The 25518-nt window shown below is 34.9% G+C and overlaps 1 protein-coding gene across 2 annotated transcripts in view; it reads right to left on the minus strand.

The window, feature by feature from the left end:
- CSRNP3 (cysteine and serine rich nuclear protein 3) overlaps positions 1–25518 on the minus strand; it is a 132242-nt gene that overhangs the window by 19441 nt on the left and 87283 nt on the right. For both annotated transcript variants that reach the window (XM_044669821.1, XM_044669822.1), the window contains one exon: positions 4175–4434. In XM_044669821.1, coding sequence (XP_044525756.1) covers positions 4175–4434 — 260 coding nt within the window. The remainder of the gene's footprint in view (positions 1–4174; positions 4435–25518) is intronic.

Raw genomic sequence — 25518 nt, forward strand, 5'->3', positions numbered from 1 at the left:
GGGAGACATCTAAGAGCATCAGAAGTCTGAATTGAGATGAAGAATAATCTGGGATTAAAAGTCATTCACATTTACACAGTAGTCAAGAGCTCTGAAAGCTAAATGAAACCTCTGAGACAAGAGAAGAGTCCTAAAGAAAACTTTGATTTGGACACAAATGCTTACAATTCTAAGGTTTCTTGAATGTTTAAATAATCACTTAATTAATTTTATAGGCATACGTGATGTTCCTACAGGTAAATAGAAAAATTGGAAAGGCTAATACCTTTGTCTAATAATGTGATCCAGATGAAGAAATCTATTAATTTCATTTAGAAGGAAAAAAGCATTGTAATTTAAAAATTAGAATGTTATTTTCCTAGAAACACACAGCAAAAATAGATATTTAATTATCTTCTTTTATTAACTACTTATTAGAAATTCCTTCAATGCTTAAAAAAATTCAAACCTACCTCCATTCTCAAAATAGATTAATTGAAGAAAATGGATATAATATTGTGCTTCAATACATATAACTGACAATTATGAGCTTACTATACCTCTAAATTAGGTGGCTAGGTGGCATAGTAGATAGTGTACCAGGTCTGAAGTCAAGAAAGCATTTTTCTGAGATCAAATCCAGCCTCAGACTCTTAACTAGATGTGTGACCCTGGGCAAACCACTTGTTTGCCTCAGTTTCCTTCTCTATAAAATAATCTGAAGGAGGAAATGGTAAACTACTCCAGTATCTCTGCCAAGAAAACCCTGAATGAGGTCACGAAAAGTTGGACAAAACTGAAAAACAACAAAAATAACTAAATAAACATTCAGAATAGATACCAATATATTTTCTCATTTCAGCCACGCATTTTTTCTCTCAGGCATAAGCATGTCCATTTGTATATTAGAGACCTCAAATTTTTAGTTTGTGGGAGTTATTCTACAGGTTATATGGTTATAGAATTAATAAATACCTATCAGTTATAATCGACCCTCTTTGCTCTCACTAGGTGCCAGATCTCTCTCTCTCTCTCTCACTTAAAGAAGTCCAGTCCTGGGCAAGATTGTAAAGGGGGCCATGTTTGTCATCAGCATTCCTGATTATCTGGGGTCACCTCGCCCCCAATCTCTAAAGGACCAAGTATCTCCAATGAAGGAGGAAAGTGTTGGGAATAATTTATTCATAATACCCAAGAATACTTACTTTCCAAAAGGATACTCATGAAAGAATGATTCTTTAATGATGAGATTTCAAACATCAGCAGGGGAGATTCTTTAAGGGACTGGGTTCTTTCCCTGCACCCTTTGAATTCCACTCTAGGTGAATGCCTACTCCATTTTCACATAAAAATAACTACAACTAACCTTACCTGAATAACACACTGCCAAATCCAACCTCCAAAATGAGATGAAAGTTTGCAAGTATTCATTATTAAGATGCTGTGCTATTATATAAATGCTTGAAAAAAGTATCCAGTCTCTCCCCCACTGACACTTTTTTTTAAAACAATGAAAGCTTTACTTTCAACTTAATATCAACTGGATAAAAGAATGCAAATAGATTCTATTTGGGCACTTTGATCCCATTTGCAAATTGTTGTGCCACCAGGAATAACAATATTTAGACTGGCCATGGTTTCTCTGCCAATTTATAAAAAGTTATGCCTTTACATTATTCTATTTGATTTCAGTTCAACTATCAGGCCATGGTGTATAAGGAAGACATAGTGGCCCTTAAATAAGAGGACATGGGTTCCTATTCTGCCTCTAACTTTTACTCTGTGTATGTGACCTTGGGCAAGTCACTTAACTTCTCCTGACCTCAATTTCTGTATCTGTATAAAATAGGTGTGGGGGGAAGTGTTAAGCCTAATTGGCTCAGGTGCTCTGTAGCTCTAGTTCTGTGATTCTGTTTTTAAGGAAATGTATTATTGGGGACACAATGCCACCTGCATGAAAATTTTACTCTAAGAGGTATAATTTCTCCACAAATAGGCTATAACATTGGCACACAAAAATTAAGGCACATTATTTAGGGAAAAAGTGTTTTTTGTATATCTTGTTACTTTATAGATTTCCTAGGAGGCTTTCTTTCAGCTCAATTTAACATTTCAACTTAATTAAAGAATATGGTTGCTACCAAACTGTTATTGTGCAGATTTAGATATCGGCTAAAAGAGATTCCACAATATATCAATTATATCCAGTAAATAACCTTGATATCGCATGCTGTTAAATGTTGTTAAACACCTATGTGTTTTTAACATTATTTTTAACAATTTTGTAACACAAACTTTGTTAATACCTAAGGATATATTCCTTATTACTTGAATAATAATCCTCATTAATTCCTAATGTCAATGCATAATTTAAAATCTGTATTATTAATAAAGAATCTGTGAACATATTCATCAGACTCTAATTCATTTATTAAAACACTCACTTTTCCCTTTACCTATAGAAGAAAATGTATTAGAAGTCTGGAAAACATGCCACTAGATGTATTAATCAGATAATATCTCTTGGTACAAATAGATTGGCCTTAAATAAACAAAAAATAAACAAACCATAAAAAACTATTAACATTATGTTGCAATAGAAGTAATTAGGTTGCTGAAGTTAATCCCCCCTTGATCTTTAAAGACAATGTGCAGTACTCTCCTCCCCTAAAATATTTTATCATACTACAACACATCTCATATTCAGAAATTATTTTTGAGGGGGGTAATTTTCACATTATGCATTTTCCCTTGTGGGTTCTGATCAGATTATATTTTAAATTAGATCACACTTAGATCATTAGAACTCTATTATCGTTCTATACCACATTCATGTATAGGTGGTACTTTTAAATAGCCTTTCCTTTCCTCTTTATCCCAAGGAAAATCAGCAAACTTCTCTTATCAGCAACAAACCAGTCCTTCACCCAGAATAATTTTTTCAAAAGTAGACAATAAAGTGTTTCCTCAGATTTCCCACCTAAATACAGTAAAAAAGAACCAATTATAATGTGGCACTTTTACTACTTTTTAAATTTCAGCTCTGTCTGTGTCTGTGTCTCAGTCTCTTGTCTCTCCACCTTCCTTTCCCTTGTCTTTCTTCTCTTCCCTACTTCTAGAATTCGATATAGCTGAATAACAACAGAGTCGATGTACAGCCTTGTGTAGGGTACTCAAGCTGTGTCACTTCTACTAACATTAATGACTCACACAACATATCTCAAAATGTGCCGCAATGAATCCATTTAGCATCAGACAAAAATCACTTTCATAGCAGCTGTTAAGAACCAGACAACACAATATCCTGCCATCAAACAAGGACTCCCTGGAGAGCATTGTCCTGCTCTTTACACAGATGACAGGAGTCATTAATTTACTATTAGTAAATAAAAAGAATATATCTCTACCTGTATATTGCTCTTTAAGCTGATGCCTGGGGAAAAAAGAAAATCTCCTTTTTTTTAAGGGTAGGGAATAGAATGGAGTTGGTATAAACTGAGATAAGAGAATAGGGAAACAGAAAAGTCATCCAGAAATAAAATTATGGGAATGTTAAGCATTATTCTCTGAGGCAGAAACTTTTGCTGGTGGAAAAATAATCATGAAAAAGAAAGTCTAGTGGGCAATAACAGAAATTCCTTGGTTAACTACCACTGAACCTTGCAAAATTATTATTGTTGTTGTTGTTGATGATGATGATGATGCCAAAAATATGAATCACGCCTTTAAACTGAGCTGTTGCCAGTTTGTTTGGTGTGAACAGCCTTAGTGATATCTGAAACAGAGAGATAAGGCAGGTAAAAAGAAAAACAGCCATTTGAAACCATATCAAAGCTTTCCAAATTTACTGTAATGTAGCAAAAAAAGACATAAAGGAAACCATCTTTTTTGAGACCAAGATCACTCCTGGAACATCTAAGACAGTATTTTCCTTACCAGACGACAACCACAGTAGAGTATTTCCTAGGCATTGGCTAGTTAAAAAAAAATCAACGAGAAATTCAAGTATGGTTCCAACTGCTTATAGAATGTTACTAGGGAGGCTGTGACTGGAGGAGCTTCTCTTCTACTTTATCTCAAAGCACAGCTTCCACCTCCTACTCACTGGAAGTCTGACAAAGCATCCATGTTGTCTTCAATATGACTACTACTTTTTTTAGGGGATAGAAAAAAATGAGACCACAATGCTTTTTACCTTCAGCTTTAAAGAGTTAAGTTTTTCCTCCCTGAGGTGCTCTCTTAACATCTCTCTATGGAGCCTTTCCTGTTCCATCGCAAATTCACCAAGAGTGTATTGACGCACACTGTTATGGCGGCTGGACATGCCCAACGTGCTTCCTCCTTGACTGGGAACGCTGGTGAAACCTTGTCTCCTCGTGAAATAGTAAACGGTAACGCAGCTAAAATGAACATTCTTTGTCCTCAGCCGCTTCTCTCGTTTCAGGATTGAGGATGCTGAAAGAGAAGAAAACAACTGGGTGAAAACTTAAAGAGTGGCAAATAATCTCTGAGGAGAAGAAAAGAGCATATATTCAGAGGTGAGATAATGTATGTGAAGTGCTTTGCAAACCTTAAAGTGGTGGTATATAAATGAGATGCTATTATTATATCAATATTAAAATTTTTACATTTTAGGATACAAATTTTTTCCTTCACATCTACGAGGGCACTAGCAATAACATATCTGAGATGGGGGTCTCAAAGAGCAAAACATCTCCTTATCTTTTCCCTGCAATTCTTCTCTAGCTACCACCAGTCTATTTAGATAACAATAGAGATAATTTTTTATACTGTTCTAAAGATTTGCCAAGTGGAGACAAATGGACCTTATATCATTATTAGTAAGCATTAAATTTCCCCCTCTCTCCAGGCTCTTGAATTTTGGTTTAATGAGGTTTGTTGATACAACCAATTCTCTCATTTCAAAATACTCCCTTCCTTGGAGAAATCAGAAAGAATTCAATAGTTTGCACATTATTTGGGGAGAACTGATGACCTTAAACTACAATATTTTATTTAATACTATTGTTTAGGTACATCTCCCTTAAGTGACTTCCATCAATTCTCAATTCATAATCCTGCCTTCTGCAGGAAGCCTTTCTTCTCATCCTTCAACTCCCAATTCTGCCACTGTTGGTGCCCTCCTATTGGATGGATTAGCATCTCCCTCCCTCCCTCCTTCCCTTCTTCTCTCTCTCTTGCTCTCTTTGCACACGCAAACACTGTGGACTATGATATATACACATAAACATAATATGCATATCTGTATGTTTATGCCTTTCTTTGTTATTTTAACTAAATTCAGAATGCTTTGATATATTTTCAAATGTTTGCTTTTTTTTATTATTACTTTGCTTATCTCTGTTTTCAGTTATCACCTCTAACAAACTGGCAATAGCTCAGTTTAAGGGCATGATTCACATTTTTTGGCATTGTGTATGCTAAAGTACCACTCACATATATGAAAGCGTGGGTATATATGTGTATATTATAATACACAGTTGCTTGCATGCTTTTTCTCCATTAGAAAATGAATTCTTTGAGAGAAGAGACTATGTTTCTGTCTTTTTTTGAATGCTCAGCACTTAGCACAGTGCCGGGTTCATGGTTCTTAATAAGTTCTCCTTGATTGACAAAAGTATTATTAAACCACTGTTTTCAAAGACATTTCCAAACTGTTGGTATAGTACATGCTAGTCAAATATGATATTTTTTCCTACAAGAAAAATTCGACACATCTGTATTATCACTGATAAAGTCTTCCCTCCAAAGGTACAGGTCATACATAACCTACCCACGCCTTCTCTGTCTTTTATTCATAATTCTTAGAAATTTGACTAGCCCCACCCTCAATATTCGAGCTCCACTGATATTATGTCATGAAGACAGCATGGCAGTTAATGGCACACTGTTAAACTAATAGCAGTTGACAATCATAGAAGAAATATGATCAATGCAACTTTCACCTGATTTTTCCTTTATCTGGTATCTTTGGTCCTATCCCAGAGTTAATTACCAGAATACCATTTACAGGATTTTTATCAGAATTGAGGTTTGGGAAGAGGACAGGGAAATTTCTGGAGTATCCCAGTATTTTTTTTCCAGAATAAGTTATGGTAACATATTACCATCTTTTTCTTATAACCTTTTTAGGAAAAAAAGTTTATTTTGGTTAACTGTATTCCTTAGTTTTAAGATTATCTTTAGCTTTATTCATGTTAAAATTAACTATTTCTTTACTGATATTTTGATGTATATCCCAATAATAACAAATAATTTTTATTTCTTACAAAAATTATAGTATATGTAGGTAGGAAAACTATATCCAACATATTTACCAAAATATTCCACAGATGAAAAATGAATTTAGAAGTCCCTAGAAGCATTCATATTTTATACTCAGAGTTGTTCAACTTTAACCATAAAATAAAATAAAATAAAATAAAAACCATCAAACTCAAAAATACCAGAATCTAATTTTCCTTTAAAGAAAGTTCTGGCCTATTTTTAGGAAGAATGAATGAATGAATTTACCCAGTGTATATCTTGTTTGTACATAATCATTTGCCCTTTAGAATGTGAGCTACAGGAGGATAGGGGCTGAGTTTTCTATTTCTTGAATCCTTAAGCATAGCATAGTGCCTGCACATAGTAATTGCTTAATAAATGCATTGACTGACTGTCAAACTGAATGAATGTTGTGACTAAAAAAAAAAAAAAAAAAAGCCTTTTTAGGCTGCTCGCTATGTACCAAGCTCTGTGCTAAGAGTTGAGGCTACAAATATGAAAACATGAAAGTTCTTGTCCTCAAAGAGTATACCTACTAATAGGGAGAGACAACATATATAGGGCAGAGGCTTCCATGGAAGAATATTTTAATTTAAGAAGCAGCAAAGATGATGATTGGATTCCAGGTGAGGTAGGGAGTAGGATGATGGGTACTGACATGCTCTTTCCAGGAGCAATGGGAGAACTGTGACAAATACACTTTTTACTCTTAATTAAATATGATTTTAAAATATTAAAAAGTCTTAATATTAGACTTGATATTGAGACCAGAAGAGAGAATAGTAGAATTCAGAATTACAGTCACTGCATGAGTGCTTTAGGATAATGGAAAAATTTGTCATCCATGATCACGACTATAAATGAATTGTATTTAAATAATGTTTGAAATTATTTTAAAATATCTCTACAAAGACTGAAATGCTACACTGACACTGAAAGTCCACAATACTTAATACCTAACAGTTTAACCTAAACTATAGAGTAAAAAAAAAATAGAAGGGAAGCTAAAGATGACAGAATTCTTTCATAGCTCTCATTTATACTGTTCAAAAAATTTATAACATCAAACTAAAGTTCATATAAGTGAAAGGTGTACCAAAAGAAGTTCTTTTTATTTATGTTTACATCATTTCCCATGTGCCCTGAAACTTGGGTCTTTAGGAATAGGGAAAGAAGTTCCAATAGGGAGAAATTTTGAAGAGAAAATAATATCTCATTTATATAGTGCTTTATGGCTTGTCAATCACTTTACATATATGATTTCATTTGATGAGATCTCAACCCAAGACAACCTGGGGAAAAAATCAGTCTCTGGAAGTAACAAACAAAAATACCCAGTTGATCCTATGTACTTCTAGAGGACAAAGGAAGCATAAATTTATTTATGGGAGACAACTGAATGGCTTAGTGAATTGAGAGCCATTCCTAGAGATGGGAGGTTCTGGGTTCAAATCTGGTTGCAGACATTTCCTAGCAGTGTAACCCTGGGCAAATCATTTAACCCCCATTGCCTAGCTCTTATTACTCTTTCCCCCTAAAATCATATATACATATATAAAGTATGTATACACACACACATATATAAAATTGATTCTAAGACATAAAGTAAGGGTTTAAAAAATCTATGTCTGTAGAATAAGATATAAAATCAGAATAAAATCAATTTCAGGACATAACATTTAATGTAACATAAAAGATAAATTTTGTGAGAAAAGACTGAAAAAATTAAAAAAACAAACAAACCCCATAACCATTGTTTCTTGTTTAATTTATTTTACTTTACTAGATCATCAATTAGAAGACTACATTTGCTTCCCAGGGCAACAGATAAATACAGGGAGACATAACCAGTGATAGATTGGTCACTAGGTGATGAATTCTTCAACTATGACAATCCATTAAATGATTAAAATATGAAATAGATCTCAATCTCGTATGCCCCTTTTATGTTTTTCCAGAGATTCTTGTAGAAAACTAGGTGAGGAGGAAATGGGTGTTAAAAATCATCTAACTTTTAGAATATATGTAAGCCCTAAAGCTTGCTACTCTAGTTATGAGCTCTTTCTCTAATGACCAAAAAATTGTCCAACTCAACAACATTCTTCCTCCAAATGAAACCAAAAGACACAAGGAAGGAAAGATGAACAAAAGATAGAGTAGCATTGTTTCATTGGGATACCAAAGGCAATCTTGGACATCTCACTTTAGAGCACAAATGATGAGCGCAAGCAAAAGGCCCTCCAGATGCTTGAGTTTTTGTATGATAGGGTCTCATGAATGAGATCAACAGAAAAACAAGAGCTCTAACAATTCACATGGGAAAAACCAAGAGGATGAAGAGGACCTGCTGCTCAGGCCACAACATGAAAATAAATGGGCAACCCATTCAGTTAGTCCAAAATTTTACACATATCTTGGCAGATAACAACAGTTGATGCACCATTATCTGTTCTAAAAGATGATATATAGAAATTCACTGAAGAATGTGAAAAGATCCCCCAAAGAAAGACAACATATATCTTGATATCTGGCGAAATAAGTGAAAAGATAAACAAGGGAGAAAAATACAATGGAAAAATTGCTCAGGATTAAGAAATAAAAGAAACCAAAGGCCAGACAACTACTAAGAACCTCCACAAAGATTTGCATGTTATTGAATATTGCAAGGAACTAATATCACCAGAGTATAAAGTTAACTATCTCTTATTAGGGCTTGGCTAGTGACTTGAGAGTCAGTTTGTGTTCCGTCAGACCACTGACAACTTGGAGCAGAGGGCAAAATCAACATTAATTTTAAGAAAAAATAAAGATGAAAAGATACTATGAATACTTATAACACCAATATTATTATTAAAATAAGCTATTGCTCCAAAAATATACAGAGGGGAGGTTGGAAAGGGATAACAACAAAGATGTTGTTTGATTATCATCATTTCTTATATTAATTTTAACTAATATATTTACCACAATGAAGTAGGCAAGTAAAAATATGAATCTTTAGAAATCTTTAGAAAGCTTAGACTCAAGTCTGATAAGACCAGGAGTATGGATAAAGGAAATTGGAATGAGGACCACCACAAAGAGAATGAAAATGGAAGAGATTCCCAAGAGTAAATTACTTCAACATTAATTACAATGGAAATATATATTTTTAATCTTTACCTTCCAGTTTAGAATCAATATAGGGTATTGGTTCCAAAGCAGAAGAGTAAGAAGGACTGGGAAATAGGGGTTATGTAATTTGCCCAGGGTCACACAGTAGGAATTGTCTAATACCAGAATCTAGGACCTTCCATCTCTAGACCCAGCTCTTAATCCATTGAGCCACATAGCGACCCACCTAGGTAATATTTACACTAAACCTTAAAGAACTTTAAAAATGCCTCCTATTATTATTAAAGCAAAACTTTATTTTCATTTGTTATTAAATCCATACATTATTAATTGTTATATATTTACATATCATATAATTTATATAAATATTATATTTAATATATGAATTATTAATAAAATAAAAATATTAAGTAAAAGTAAGACTACTATCACTCATTTGAAAGTGCATATAACACTCCATATCTGTAGCACCCCATCACTTCTTTATTTTTAAGTTAATAGTAATCTATTTACTCTCCCCTCCACACCACTGACAAAACAAAAAGCAAAACAAATTCCTTCTAATAAATATGCATAGTCCAGCAAAACAAACTCTTATTGTTGTTTTTCTGGAATCATGTTCCATCCCCAGAAAAAAAAAACCTTTATTAGAATGATCCACATACATTCTCAGGTTATTTTTAATCAAAAAAGATTTGGTTTTTATAGATATTTTAAAGATATTTTTCTGTAACAGACCAAAGGAAAACATGGGTTATAATCTTCATTAACTGAGAGAATATCAGTATAAATGATATCATGAGCCAACTCTCAAACAGAGGTAGCAATATATTTATTATTTTGATCAAGGACATCTAACTTTTTTTGTAGGCTGACAGACCACATTATAAACCAAACAACAATAACAACACCCCCCCCGAAAAAAAACCAAGACAAGCTGGCAGGCCACCCCACTTTCCTATGTTGTCCCTTTATTGCATTCATTGTCATATTTTTTCTTTTTCTCATTCTTTCTTTCATATTTCTCTTTCAAATAGCCAGTATGTGAAATTATGGAAAAAAGCTGGTATTACTGGCAGTTGGGAAGGAAGAAAGGGAGAAATTCTTGGGTTCATTTATTTACTTCGAGGGACATGGGAATAGGACAGAAACTGGAGCTTTTAAAAAATGAAGTGACAATGAGAAATTGGAGCTGTCAGAGGGTCAATTTGCTGCTTGTAAAAAATGAGGGAGACTAAAGTGTGTGTCTGTCTATCTCTTACATACTTATACCCATAGAGAAGAAAATCGTGTTTACAAAAAGGATTGGGGCTAAGGTTACTTCTAAAGAAAAAGAAATCTTGGGAAAACAATAACTAACTGTAAGACTTTTCTTTAAGGCAATGTAACTAATGGTGGAAGATAAAATACACCAGCATTTTTTCTAGCGAATTAGAATACACAAAAACAAAAACCAGGCAAAATATATAAAATATTCATAAGAATTATTCTAAGGGGAGAAGAACATGTAGGAAGGAAAAATAACTGATTCTGGAGTCAGAAGACTTGGTTTCACATTGTAGCTATTTCTCTGTGCCAGAGAGTTCTCTTTCAATGGTCAAAATTTCATTCAGCTCTAAATCTGTGGTCCTCTGAATTCTGTTTTTTAAACCCTTACCTTCCATCTTAGAATTAATACTGTGTGTCAGTCCCAATGCAGAAGATAATTAAGGGTTAGACAGTGGATGCTAAGTGACTTGCCTAGTCATACAATTAAGAATTGTCTGAGGCAAATTTGAACCCAGGACCTCCTATCTCTAATCCTAGCTCTCAATCCACTGAGGCACCTATCTGCTCCCAGTCCTATGAATTGTTTACTGGCCACTTTTATTATAATAAAACAATTTCTGTTAAAATAGCTCTATTCCCAAATGGGATTTTAATCTATGTGGAGTTGTAGGAATCAAGGGCAATTGATGAAAGTGGAAGAAGGCAAAGAGGCATCAGGAGCAAGAATGGTAGTGAAAGAGATACAGGTATACATATAAGGGATGATAGAATCTTAGAAGAGATTCTGGGAGAGAAATTTTATTTTACATGATTTAGTTTTACCCTCTTCATTTTAGTGAAATTCAGAGAAGGAAGGTAATTTAAATAACTAAAATAAAAGCTTCTTGGTTCTCAGTTTGGTGGATATTTTCCTAGAACACTCAATCATTGGGGCAAGTTGAGGAACAGACCGAATTGAGAAGATAAATAAAATCCGGTATCACAGTAAAGAATTCCATGGAAACAGCTGCATAGGCAGTGACACAAGGATTGTTATTTCCTAAAACTAATTACGTTACACCAGTAAACAATATACTATAATTTATTTTTTAAAATCTTCATTTGGCAAAAAAATAAAATAAAAAATAGCATTTCGGTTAAAATGAGATTATACAAAAATGTGATTTTATTCTCTAGATACACACCTATCCACATATAGGAAGAAAATGAAAAACAAATGCCTGAGCGATGTGAGGTTATATAGACATTCATTCTCTTCCATTTTCCTTCATATGATTGTAGTTAGTGTGTACTCTGTTCTTCTTGTTCAGCTTTTCCCTTTTTGCATTATTCCTTAAAAATCTTTCCAGATTTGTTTTCCTCATGCTTGCTGGCCTTACAGTAATTGCATTATAATATTCCATTACCTTAATGTACTACAATTTATTTAGCCATTCTGTTATTGCAGGGTGTTTTGGTTGCTTATAGGTTTGGGGTTTTTTGTTTTTTTGGAATTGCATATAAACTCACTAAGACAATCATTGGATAGATAACACTTTGGTTAATGCGCTCAAAGTAATGCTTTTATGGTATATTCTCAACAATGTAATTACTGTGTTGAACGGTAGGATTACTTTTATTACTTTTATGACTCACAGACAGATTACTCTCTGAAAATATTATAAAGAATCTCCCTCCGCCCCCAAAACCCTTAACTTGCTTCTTGGAGTCAATACTTTGTATTGGTTGCAAGTCAGAAGAATGTTAAGGGGTAGGCAATGGGGGTTAAGTGACTTGCCCAATGTAACACAGTTAACAAGTATTTGAGACCAGAGTTAAATACAGGATCTCCCATCTCTAGACCTGGTTCTCTATCCACTGCGCCATGTAGCTGCCCCCCTAACAAAGGATCTTGATGAAGAATAAAGAAGACTAAAAAATAATTATTCTTCCTGCAGTGAATCAATCAATTTAAATATTAATACTCATTAAGCAAGTGTGGCCATTTGTACTGATATTTCATTATAAATTTCTACAAAAAGCACTTAATTTTAAAAAAAGAGACTGTTCTTAGAAGACAATACTTGATGATGACTTCAAATAAGATGCTAAATGTGAAAGGAGGAGCTAAGGTAAATTTTTCCAGTTACTAAAAATATTTAAATCCTTTTCCTCTTTTTATCCTTAAAACATCTTAAGTAGCAAGTATGTTCAATCTTAACTGAGAGATGTATAAACAAAAAGAATAAAATTACTTGGCAGCAAGATCATACAATGTGACTCTCATCTGAGCCCTCTTTCATTATTCTCTGTCATTTTGCTAAAACTTCCAGTTGTTGACAATTCTAAAGATTTTAAAGCTTCTTTAAGGATTTACACTACAACACTGTGGAAACCCAAGACATTTTCAAGGATGACTCAGTACATACCTCTGCAGTTAAACTGAAGAGTCTTATTTAAAAAGATTCAAACTTGACAAATATTTAATAAGAATCCACTGTGTGCAACTGACTGTACTAATTATTTGGAAAATAAAGAAATGTGGTGGGAAAAACACCACAGAATTTCAAAGTTAGAAGTGACCTCAATGGTCAGCCAGTACAAGTGCTAGGTAGGCTTTAATTTTTTAAAACAGTATATAGACTTTTGGGATACTTTGTAAATGGGAGAAAAAATTCTCCAAAATATTTGACCTCCAACAAAGGGGAAACCTATAACTTTTCAAAGCAGTCAATTCTATTTGGGGATAGCTCTGATTTTTGAATTTTTTCCCCTTGTATCATGAACCTGAATTGACATCTTTATAAAGTTCAGTCTTCCCTCCAGCTTCTGACCATGCGCCAAAGAGAACAAGTTCAGACCTTCTCCCACATAACAGCCCTTCAGACACTTGAAAATAGTTAGCAAGTGATGATTTAGTCTTTTCTTCTCCAAGCTAAATATCCCCACTTTCCTCAGTCAATTCTAATTTGTCATGAACCCAAGGGTCATCTTCATCCTAAATGTTCTCTTCTGGACACTCTTGAGTTTATCAATATTCTTCCCAAAATGACCATTTCTTTGAAGAGTTTACATTGTTTTGGGAAGATTGAACATATACACAGAAAACCAAATATAAGGTAATTTGGGATGAGAAGGACCACTTAGACAAGAAGGAATCAAAAAAGGCTTAGATAGGGCATATACCTGAGATGTGGGGAAGATGAGGAAGAAATACATTTAAATGCAGATATGAGCCTTCAGAACAAGGTTGAGAGAGACAGGAATTCAATACTGAGGGGACAGAGGTGAATCAGGTTGGTTGGAAGATAAAGTAAGTGAAGAAAAATGATATAAAATAATTTTGGGGAAAAATAGAAGCAAGATTGTGGAAAGCTTTAATTTCCCAGTTTATAAATTACCCTAAAAACAATAGGATGTCACTGAAACTTCTTGATAAAGGGACCAATGACATAATTGGGCTTGTGTTTTTGGAAGGATATTTTGGTAGGAAGCTATTCGAATAATGGGTTGATGAAGAGAACTAGGAGGACCAATTAGAGAATGAGCTCCAGAACTGGGACGGGCAAAGGGGGATGCAAATGGAAAGAAGGTAACATGATACAAAAAAAAAAAAAAGTGGCAGGGACAGAATCAGTAAGACTTAGCAACTGACTGCAGATTCCAAGAAGTTAGGAGAGAGTGCTTTTCAATATGGGCAATAATGTGTGCAAAGTCATGGAGAGGAGTGTGAGGAACAGGAAGAAAGCCATTGTAGTATGTGTGTGAAGAGAAATAACATATGTCAACATGAGGGGAACAAGGAATTGAGTAAATGATAATTTATTTACCTTAGGATAATATACTTACTCTTTCACTTTCACAGCTAGCATTTAAAGATAATTTTTTAAAAGCTTTTAGGTACTCATCATTTAAAGAAATAATTGAGATAAATCCAGCCATTTCAAATTTTATTGTCATAGAATCATATCCGAGATTTAGAGCCAGGAGGCATCAAGGTTATTTAGATAATTTTCATTATTTTACACATTGCCTTCTTACACATTTGTTAAGGGCCTGAAGGCTATACCTGTATTATAGAAAATACCTGAATGACTCTTCATTACTCTGGAAAATTCTATCACCTCCTTGTTATGTAATCAGACAGCTGCACTATAATTTACCTCTAGATTTTTGAATTGGCATCCTGTGGGAGAGAATGCTATTTGAGATTTCAGATAGTTGGCAGATTCTGGAGAGAAAGTCCCCAGAGCCTTTGGGGCCCCAGAGAGGCCAGGTCTACAGATTAAAGGTGAGAGATACCTCATATTCTCAGCAATTTTGCCCGAGGTAGAGAATTTGCTACTTATAATTACAGTTCTTTGGATTAGATGCAAACCCACTTGAGTAATGATACATATTTCTCCTCCTCATAGTCCTAAAGCCACAGAACTAACTAACTCAGTGAGAATGAATTTGAAAGTCAAGAATAATTGGATTTTCTTTGATACAGTGTATAAACTATCTAGCTATATTTAGAGCATTCTGAATTGTAGCCTCTCCTCCTTGGGTGAGCAACTGCTTTTGGTGTCCCAAGTCAGAAACTGTGGAGAGTGGCTCATCTAGATAGATGCCTTCTCTTATACAGATGGAGTTTTAAAAGTACTGTCACAAGGTAATAGTTATCCTTTTCCTCAAGGATCTCCCCCTTCCCAATCCCAATGAAGTTGACCTCAGCAGTGAAGCTGTTGAGAATGGTAAAGCACTTTCCCATAGAAATGTTATCACTTGTGGTTAAATATGGTAAGAACAAGCACCTGCCTCTAAATTAAATGGCTCTTTGTGGGCAAGGTCGGAAACCTACCCTCCCTTTATAATCATTTAATATTTCTTTGGGAAATACATTCTAAGTTTCAAACAGTAGATTTACAAAAGAAATGTGGGAGGCACAATTTTAAATTGAAGGTCATATAAATAACAAATAAATAACACTTGATTGAGCAGATGTAAACAAAGTGTTTTAAAGGTTACCTTCTACACGTGTGGCAGAAATTATTTTAATCTGATCACATTTAAGTATTAATGGGAAACAACTCCCTCCCCTATGCCTTGTAGAACACTTTCTAATGTTCTTATGTGGCATTATTTTACATAATAGTTGTTTGTTTATTGTTATATCAGTACTAGACATAAATTCTATCAGGGCAGGGATGAATTTAATTTAATTTAATTTAATTAACATAACACAAGTAACACTAGGAAAAGAATCACTGAGTAGAATCTGGAATGCATTTATTGAGAAAGTTAAAGGGTATGGAATCATATTTGTCTGGGATGATTTAAGTTCCTGAACTTGGGGAGTATCTAAGACCTGGGAATCACTCTGAATTATAATTCTATGAGAGGCTTAAAAGTGGAATACTATTAATAGCAGCAACTACAGTTCACAATTGTATAACATCCTCAGATTTTCAAAGTATTTTCCTCACAACAAACATGTGTGATAGGAATTCACAGGTAGGGAGGGAGAGAAGGGCATAGGGAGGGCGCCTCTAGACTCAAAAAAGACATAATGCCACAAGAGTCTTACTAAAATACATACACACACATTATATGTGAATCATATAGTCACAGAATATTATAGTTAGAAGGGATCTTGGAAAACATCTAAACAAGAAATTCTTAACATTTTTTTAGTGAGCCTTTTGATAGTCTGGTAAAAAGCCTAATGGACCCTTTTCCAGAATGTTTTTAAAGGAATAAATTAAAATGCTTTACAAGGACTGTAAAGGAAACAAAAGTTGATGAAAATAAAGATGTATTATTTCTCAGTTCATAAATCCCCCAAATCTATCAATGGATCTCACGTCAAAAAAGTTCTTTTCTAGAGAGGATTTCAAGGCTAGGCCCAAGAAGGATGCTAAATTAAATGTTATGAAGCCGATTGACAGTGGCAAGATTGACATCTTAGGGGGAAAATATACTCTAGACCAGTGATTCCCAAAGTGGGCGCTACTGCCCCCTGGTGGGTGCTGCAGTGATCCAGGGGTGCGGTGATGGCCACAGGTACATTTATCTTTCCTATTAATTGCTATTAAAATTTAAAAAAAAATTAATTTCCAGGGGGCTAAGTAATATTTTTTCTGGAAAGGGAGCAGTAGGCCAAAAAAGTTTGGGAACCACTGCTCTAGACAAATGAGAAGAGAAAGTTATTAGCAATTATCTAAAACTCGGAACTCCAGTGGCAAAGGAAAGTGTGTTCCTAAATAATGTTAAGCATTTGTCTAGTGTTTTAAGTTTTGCAAAGCATTTTAGGCAAAGAAAAGATTGCTAGGTATATGCCCCAAGAATATCAAGATTCAATATAAAGTTTTAATATACACTTAAAAATTAATAGCAGGACTTTTTGTAGAATCACTAGACTATGATCATCTAGAGAGCACTGATTGTCTTTTGCCCTTCTTTGAGAAGGGAGGCATCGAGGAGGGCTTCATAAGATTTCTAGTTAGAAAGGCTCTCAGATAACATTTATTACAACCTCATCATTTTACAGATGAAGTAACTGAGCCCCAGAAATATGAAGCTAGTTGCCTCTCTTTTCTCTTCCCTCATTTATAAACTCTTTTCATTCTGGCTTTCCACCTTATCATTCAACTGATACAGCTTCCCCCCAAATTACCAATAATTGCTTATTGCCAAATGTGATGGCCTTTTCCATATTCTTACCCTTCTGGACCTCTCTGATTCATGACACTGATGATCAGTTTCTATACTTGAACATTTTCTTCTTTCAAGTTTTTCATGACACTGGTGCTCATGTATTTCTTTTTTAAAACCATTAGGCTCCTGTTTTAGAATTGACACTATCAGTTCCAAGGCAGATGATCAGTAAGTGCTAGGAAATTGGGGTAAATTGACTTGGCCAGAATCACACAGCTAGTACAAGGTGTCTGAGGTCAGAGTTGAACCTAGGACCTCCCATCTCTAGACCTGGTTTTTTATCCATTGAGATACTTAGCTGTTCCTTGCTCACTTGTTTCTTGACCTATTGTTCGAACACTCTTCTCAGTTTCCTTATCTGGTTCACAATCTATATCATGCATCCCAACTGCAAGTGTGCCTCAAATTTCTGTCCAGGATACTTTATATCACGCACAGGGTTATCTCATAAGCTCTCCTGGGTTTGATTATTAACTGCAGCTGCTAGCACAATGGAGAGAATACTAGGTCTGGAATTGGGGAGACCCAAGTTCAGATTTGTCCTTAGACATTTAAGACACTTAACTTGTGTTTGCTTTAGTTTCCTCAACTATAAAATTAGGATAATAACAATATCCTCCTACTCTTCAGGGTTGTTGGCAAGATTAAATATTTGTAAAAAGGGCAGAACACAGTGCCTGGCAAGTAGGAGGCGCTATTTAAATGCTTATTCCATTCCCTTCTCTTTCCTGTAGGCAGTGGCTACAGCCATGAAATTAAAAGATGCTCGCTCCTTAGAAGGAAAGGTTTTGGAAAATCTGGAGACCATACTAAGAAGCAGAGACATCACCTTACCAACCAAAGTCCATGTAGTCACAGCTATGGTTTTTCCAATAGCAACATATGACTGTGAGAGTCAGATTAAAGGGAAAGCTGAATGATATACAACGCTTTTGAATTGTGGCACTAAAGATGACTTTTGAGAGTCCCTTGGACAACAAAGAGATGAAATCAGTCAATACTTAAGGAAATTATTTCAGACTCTACTCACTGCAAAATAAAATACTGAAGCTGAACCTTAAATACTTTGGCCACATAATGAGAAGAGAGGACTCACTGGAAAAGACCTTGATGCTGGGAAAGATGGAAGGCAAAAGGAATAGGGGATGACAAGAGGATGAGATGAATAGATAGTCTCATGGAAGCAACAAACACAAGAGTGGGAAGACTTAAGGAGATAGTGAAAGTTAGAAGGGCCTGATGTGCTATGGTCCATGGCGTCAGAAAGAGTCAGATATGACAACTGAACAACAACAAATTCTTATAGAAATATGGAGAGCTAGGGGTTAGTCCTCAGTAAATTTATTTATTTTTATTTTATTTTATTTATTTATTTTTTGAGCCCTTACCTTCCGTCTTGGCTACAAGGCAAAAGAGTGGTAAGGGCTAGGCAATGGGGGTTAAGTGACTTTCCCAGGGTCACACAGCTGGGAAGTGTCTGAGGCTAGATTTGAACCTAGGACCTCCTATCTCTAGGCCTGGTTCTCAATTCACTGAGCTACCCAGCTGCCCCAGACCTCAGTAAATTTAAAATGTATTTAGACCTGTGAATGGATGGACCCAAAGAATAGGCTTTAATAGTTTAATATCAATTTAGAAGGAGATAAGAGGATCATGGGCTCATAGATCTATAGCTGGAATACATTTCCGAGATCTAATCTCCCACATTTTGTAGCTGAAGAAACTAAGGCCTAGAAGGTAAACTGACTTTTGCAAGGTCATATTGAAGTATTAGATGCAGGATTAGAAGCTAGGTCCTTTGGATCTAAAGCCACATCTCCAATGGAATACCCCCTCCTAAGGATTTGCTTACTATGCTATTTAATGGGTTTTCCCCCCTCCAGTTACTTGGAAAAAGACTAACATAGTATGTTTAACAAATTTGCAGGAGACACAGAGTTGAATCTTAGCTAACATAATTGAAGACAAAAGTGGGATTCATAAAAATATTGACCATTTAGGACATTGTGAGAAATTTACAAAGACAGAATTCAATTGGGATATATATATATATATATATATATATATATATATATATACATACACACACACACATACATATCACATGTGTTTAAAAATCAGTTTAACAAACACAGGTTGGGGGCAAGTAGGACTAGACAATAGTTCATCCTCAAGATGGTCAATATAAGCTAACAGTGTTATATCATTTCCAAAGAAATTAAAACTAATTTTGGCTGTATTAAGACAAGCATAGCTACTGTGAATGAATTAACTACTATCAGCAATTCCAGGATCCAGGACAAGTCCAAGGGACTTGTGACAAAAAAGGCTATCCATCATCATAGAAGAAACTGAGGGAATCTGAATGAAGACTGAAGCACATCATTCTTCACTTCATTTCCTCTATGAATTTTTCTCTAGGGAAAGTGATATGTGTCTTCTTTGGGACTGAGCTTTCAGGATGGATTGGTGACTAGATGAGTACAAACTTACCCAGCCTTTTATATCTTTCCCTCCCAAAACTTCCCATTTCAGACCATGTTTCACAGCCCATCCATTGGTTCATCCATACAGGCCATCTTATCAGTCATCATATATATATACCTAAGTCTAATGCTACTCCCACCTCTTTCTTTGGGCACCATAATACTGCCATTGCCTCTGGAAAAGCTATGTGTCAAGTGATTGCTCTGTGGGTTAACTCACTATCGCAGTGATTTCCCAGTTTAAAACTCCCTTCCTTAGCAAATACTACACTTCCTTATGTACTATCTCCCCTATTCAAATATAAGTTCCTTGAATGCAAGGGCTGTCCCACTTTTTAAATTTGTTTCCTTAGTCCTTGGCACATTGATTGGTACATAAAAATTAAAGAAACACATTTATCCCTGAGAACCAACTAATAATTTGTTATAAGTAACAGGACCTTTAAATGACTCCAAAAAAGGAGTCCTACTGTTCATCCTTCACATATGTCCATATTCTTTTCAGGGCAGGGGGGAGGGAAGAACTCATATGCACCATGCTTTTCCAGCTATTAGCTTTATCTAGATAGTGCCTTATGTTCATCACTTCAAATGTGTTGCTCACAACTGTGAAAAATCTAATTTCCAAGTATCTTTGGTCATCATAAATGTCAGAAAAAGCAATACAGGAATTGTATGCATAAAACCTGAGGCTATTTGAAACAACTACTTCCTTTCTATATGGTTTCTTCAAAATACCTTTTGACTTTTCCATATGAACTATCAACAGTGAGCCTGAGAATGTTCAATATATGGTACATGAGGAGCCCTAACAAATGTTAGCCAACCAGTGGCCTATATAGCTGAACAGCTGCCCTCAACACTTGAGAAACAAATGTTTTAAAACAGAAGTGGGAACAAATAGGCTCTCACCGAAGACATTGATGCTGTCTGTCAGAAACTTGGGTACTCGTTTGTTCCTTGTTAAAATGTTTATTTGCTGTCAAGTGTAGATGTCATTTAAAAAAAATAAGTAGCAAAATTAGACAAACATTACTGTAGAGGAGGTTACTAAAAGATGAAGAAAAAAATGGCAACAAGACTTTTTTTCCCCTGTGTGCCTAAATAGATGTTTCCACTTGTTCTCTCATAGCCACAAAGAAAAATAAGGTACTGGATCTGATATCATGTAAAATACGTATGTACACATACACACATAAATGACAGCCATCACACTGTCCTGTTGAAAAGACTGACTAGCCCTGTACTTTCCCAGAGAAGATCTGATAGCCTATTTAGCCATTAACAGGGTCCATCTTCATAATAAGTAGAGAGTGTTAATAGTGAATTACCCTTGAGGCGGCTATGTCTTTTGTACATAATAGCTCCTGCGTGATATAATTCAAAATGCGTTCCCTTTGTTTAGATTATTATTTTAATACATGTATATACTTTGATAAAAGTAGAAAGATAAAAAGTATTTTGTGCAAGAGTACATTTAGGCATAGAGGTTTCCATAAAAGATGAGCAATTAGACAACACATTCAATTGAAAAAACAAGGCAAGAATCGGAAATAATTAAAAAGATGACTCCTGGGACATGAGCTTTGTTTTGGCGTATGAACATGCACATCACGTTGCCTTTCATTCAGGCTGTCTGCTCCATTTTCACAAGCCAGCAAGAGATTCTCATTTATGAGATTCCAGCTTTCTGCAGAGAATCTGACTCACAAGACAAGCCTTGAGAGCTCAGTGCACAAGCAAACCTGAATTTAATTTTATAACATTGTCCTAGAGATCAGTTATATATTTAAGATTTTAATTCTTTGGAGGGAGAAAGCAGTGGTCTGTTGCTCAGGATGGGGTAAAGATGAGGAAAACTGCATTTCATGAATAATTATAAATTCCAGACCTCTTAGACTTGAAAAATAGTGTACGATTAAAAAATTAATAAAAATATTAATTCATGAAAGGTGATGATTTCCCCAAGAAAGCTCTCTTTTCATTCTCATGCCTATTCGCTAATGATGATTCTTTATGTTAAATAACATCCATTAAATGGGTCTTTCTCCTTATAAGAACTATTTCTTGTCTTCTTTTTTCTATGAAAGCAAATGCTGTATCTCCAAGCAAAAATCTCCAAACACAAGGTAAGGACAGACAATGAAAACTCTCTACAACAGGCTGACTAAGTACTGCTGTCAAATTTGATGTCTCACTAAAATAGTAATACAATTGCACAAGAATCCTTTATAGCATCAGGAATCCCAAAAAATACTAACCATAATGGGTAGAACTGAGTAAAAAATAACTCACTTTCACATGGTTTTTTAAGGTGTACATAGTATGTCCCTAACAACAATCTAATCAAAGCAAGGATAGGCATATAACATTAGTCAAAAAAAGAAATCAAAACACAGTAGTAATATGTGTTACTAATTTGCATGCCCATTTCTGTGCTTTTCTTTGTTTTGTTTTTCTTTCCACTAAGTTATAGAAATATATACATCAAGGGTTCTAGGTCTAAAGCATACATATGATAGGCCGTAGATTTGTCATTTTGAAAAATCATATACAGGGGAGTGGGCACTAAACAATTAGTACATTAAAATCCAGAACTCTAAATTCAGGCACTGAGTCTGACCTCAGTTTTGTCACCTGTAAAATTAGGGCGTTGGACTGGACGACTTTCAAGATTCCTTTTAGCTTACAAAATTTCCCCTTATTTCTCCATGATTTGAAATTGGCCAACATTCTTTGAATAAGCCTGAGGTTTGCCAGATAGTCTCAGCATTATAGTTTAGCCTTATTATGTCATATTTTTAATTGTTGGAAATGATTTCCAAATGGAAACTCCTTCATGTTGGCATGCTATGCTTCAAAGAAATTACAGAAAATAATTTAACACAAGGACATTGTCTTTTCCAGTTATCTGAAAACCAATATCAATTTCTAATTTTTTTAAATTAAAAGTAATAGTTAACATTATACAATGCTGTATAAATGTGCTTTATATAGCATTATAGTGCTTTATGCTTACTATATGCCAGGTGTGTTTTGCAAAGCCTTTTACAAAAATTCTCTCATTTGATCTTTACAGGAACCCTGGAAGGTAGGTGCTATTATTATCCATTTTCCTGATGAAGAAAGTGAGACAAACAAGTTAAGTGACCTGCCCAGAGTCACACAGCTAGTAAATGTCTAAGATTACATTTGAACTCAGAACACTGGGCCTGGAGTAAGGAAGAGCTTTTTATTGTGACACCTAAGTGCCTAATACAATTTTCATTTTTACCATTCTCTAAGAGGCACCCCATTCCAGTCGTCGATGAACTGTTTCTCCATGTCCCCAATGATATTTTCAGAATGTTCATCGACCTCATCAAAATATTACCAGAAACAATTAACTTTTATAAAGAGCCTTAAGATACACAGATGGAAGGCATTATATATGCAGAGTATTATTTTTTTCAGAGCTGCTAACGGGAATGTTCCTTAGTTTTCTGTTAAAAAATGAGAAGTACCACCTACTACCTAGCTTGTTTCCTTAATTTCTCCTACATGTTCAAAGGCTTATGAAAATACAACACTAAACCTCCTGCATAAGAAGCAAAATTTCACTGCAGTTAAGGCAACATCTATTTCCAGAATATAAAACACGCATTCTGGTTTTATTAAAATCCCAATATGAATGACATCTTAAGCCTATAATGTTTCTCAAACATTCTTTTTTTTATTGAAAAAAGGAGTAGTGGCTAAACATAAATAATCGCCATTCTGGCTGCAGTCCAAAGTGTAAGCATTTTCCTCCGCTGTCTCAGCAATTCTCCTGATGTCAAAGACACATTAAAATAAATGTGAACCATATGGCTTCTCAGCAGAATCCTCGTCCTCTTACAACCAAGAGGGCAATGCAATTCATTACCACCACCAGAGAAATATTGGGGGGACATGGAATATCTCAAAGCAAGATAAAGCTGCACAAGGCAGGCCATTTGATTAAAATTCTCACACAGTGACAGAAGGAAATAGTGCTTTTCTTCAGCTCTACTAACCTATTTTCCTGCTTTTTTACATATTCTCAATGCCACCATGAAGTACTCCTGTGGAAGGAATCACAAGATTCTCCACCTGCTCAATGACTTTCCCACACAGTTTTTCATGTAGTTCAACAATATAGATCTGTCAAGCCTAATACATCATGATGATCCAGGTCAAAATATCACTTAAAAGAAGCTTGTCCCTGACTACTTAGCAATTGTAGTAAAACAATAACATGGGGTGGAAGATCATGCTCTTAAATTTTGTCAATGGGGAACAAAACATTGAAGCTCAATTGCTTTTTATTCTAAATATCTTTGCCCTTATTTACCCTGGTTAAAAGTCTATCTTAAAAAAAAAAAGGATAGGAAAATTATCTAATGACTCAATGTTGTATTACCACCTCCATGTGGAAGGAGATTTACATTTTAAAAGAAAATCTGGGGCTCTAGATTGTTAGATTAGATGGATTTCTGTTTTCTAAGAGTTTATGTTCAAGCTATTGAGATAACTACCTTCTCTGTTTGCTGTTATTAGAAAATTTGGGTAAAATCTTTTTAAAGAATAAAAGGTCCCAGAACCACAAAGTTTTTAGAGCTAGAAACAGTGCCAGAGATATTCCAATTCACTTCATAGAGAAGAAAACCACAACATTTTTAATCAACATCTTCCATTATAATGCTACTTCCTGGACACCTCCATCATTTTCTCCCCATTCTCAAATTAGCTAAGTCTTTACTAGCTGTGCTCTCTCTGACAAGACAAACCACTAAGCACAGTCCACTGCAAACAATATACATTGAAGAATTCTTTTGGAATGAGAAAATTAATTTAAATGCCCCAAGTGTTTTCTACACATTATCACCTTACTTTTTTAAAAGGACAAGAAAACAATATATTTTTTTCCTCCTTATATCTTTATGGTCAATATTTGTATCGTTATCCCTTACTAAGCTGCTAAGTAGGAAGACATTTAAAAAGCAATTCTACAACAGTAAACCGTAAGTACATAGAAAGTCCTTAGATACATAAGCTGTTTTTCCTTATGGCATCCATACTGAGGCATTATGGTACAATGGATAGAGAGTGGGCTTTGAAGTTAGCATGGCTTAGTTTCAAATTCTACCTCTGGCTCCCACTTGTCAAGTCATTGATTCTCAAATCCCAGAGTGCCCTTTCAGGGGTCTGTGAGGTAAGAATTATTTTCATAATAATTCTCGGTTTGTTTTTCAGTTGTGTTCTTGTTCTTGGTTTTTTTTTTTCAGTTGTGTCAGACTCTTCTTGACCCCATTTGGGTTTTCTTGGCAAAGATCCTGGAGTAGTTTGTAATTTCCTTCTCCAACTCATTTGGAGGATGAGGAAACTGGGGCATATAGGGTTAAATGACTTGTCCAGGTTCACACAGTTAGGAAGTATGAGGCTGGATTTGAACCCAGATCCTCCCAACTCTAGGCTTGTCTCCCATCTACTCTGTTATGTACTTGCCCTGAGATAAAGTATTTAGTAACCTCTCTATACTATATCCATTTATTTAATAGTCAATAACATTTATTAGGCATCTACTATGTGCCAGACACTACCCTATACCTTATAGAAATAAATAAGACAAAGAAAGACAGCCCCTGCCCTCAAAGAGCTTATAATCTAATGAAAAAAAAAAACAAACACAAGAAACACAAGAAAA

This window comes from Gracilinanus agilis, chromosome 3 (assembly GCF_016433145.1).
Source record: "Gracilinanus agilis isolate LMUSP501 chromosome 3, AgileGrace, whole genome shotgun sequence".
Taxonomy (NCBI): Eukaryota; Metazoa; Chordata; class Mammalia; order Didelphimorphia; family Didelphidae; genus Gracilinanus; species Gracilinanus agilis.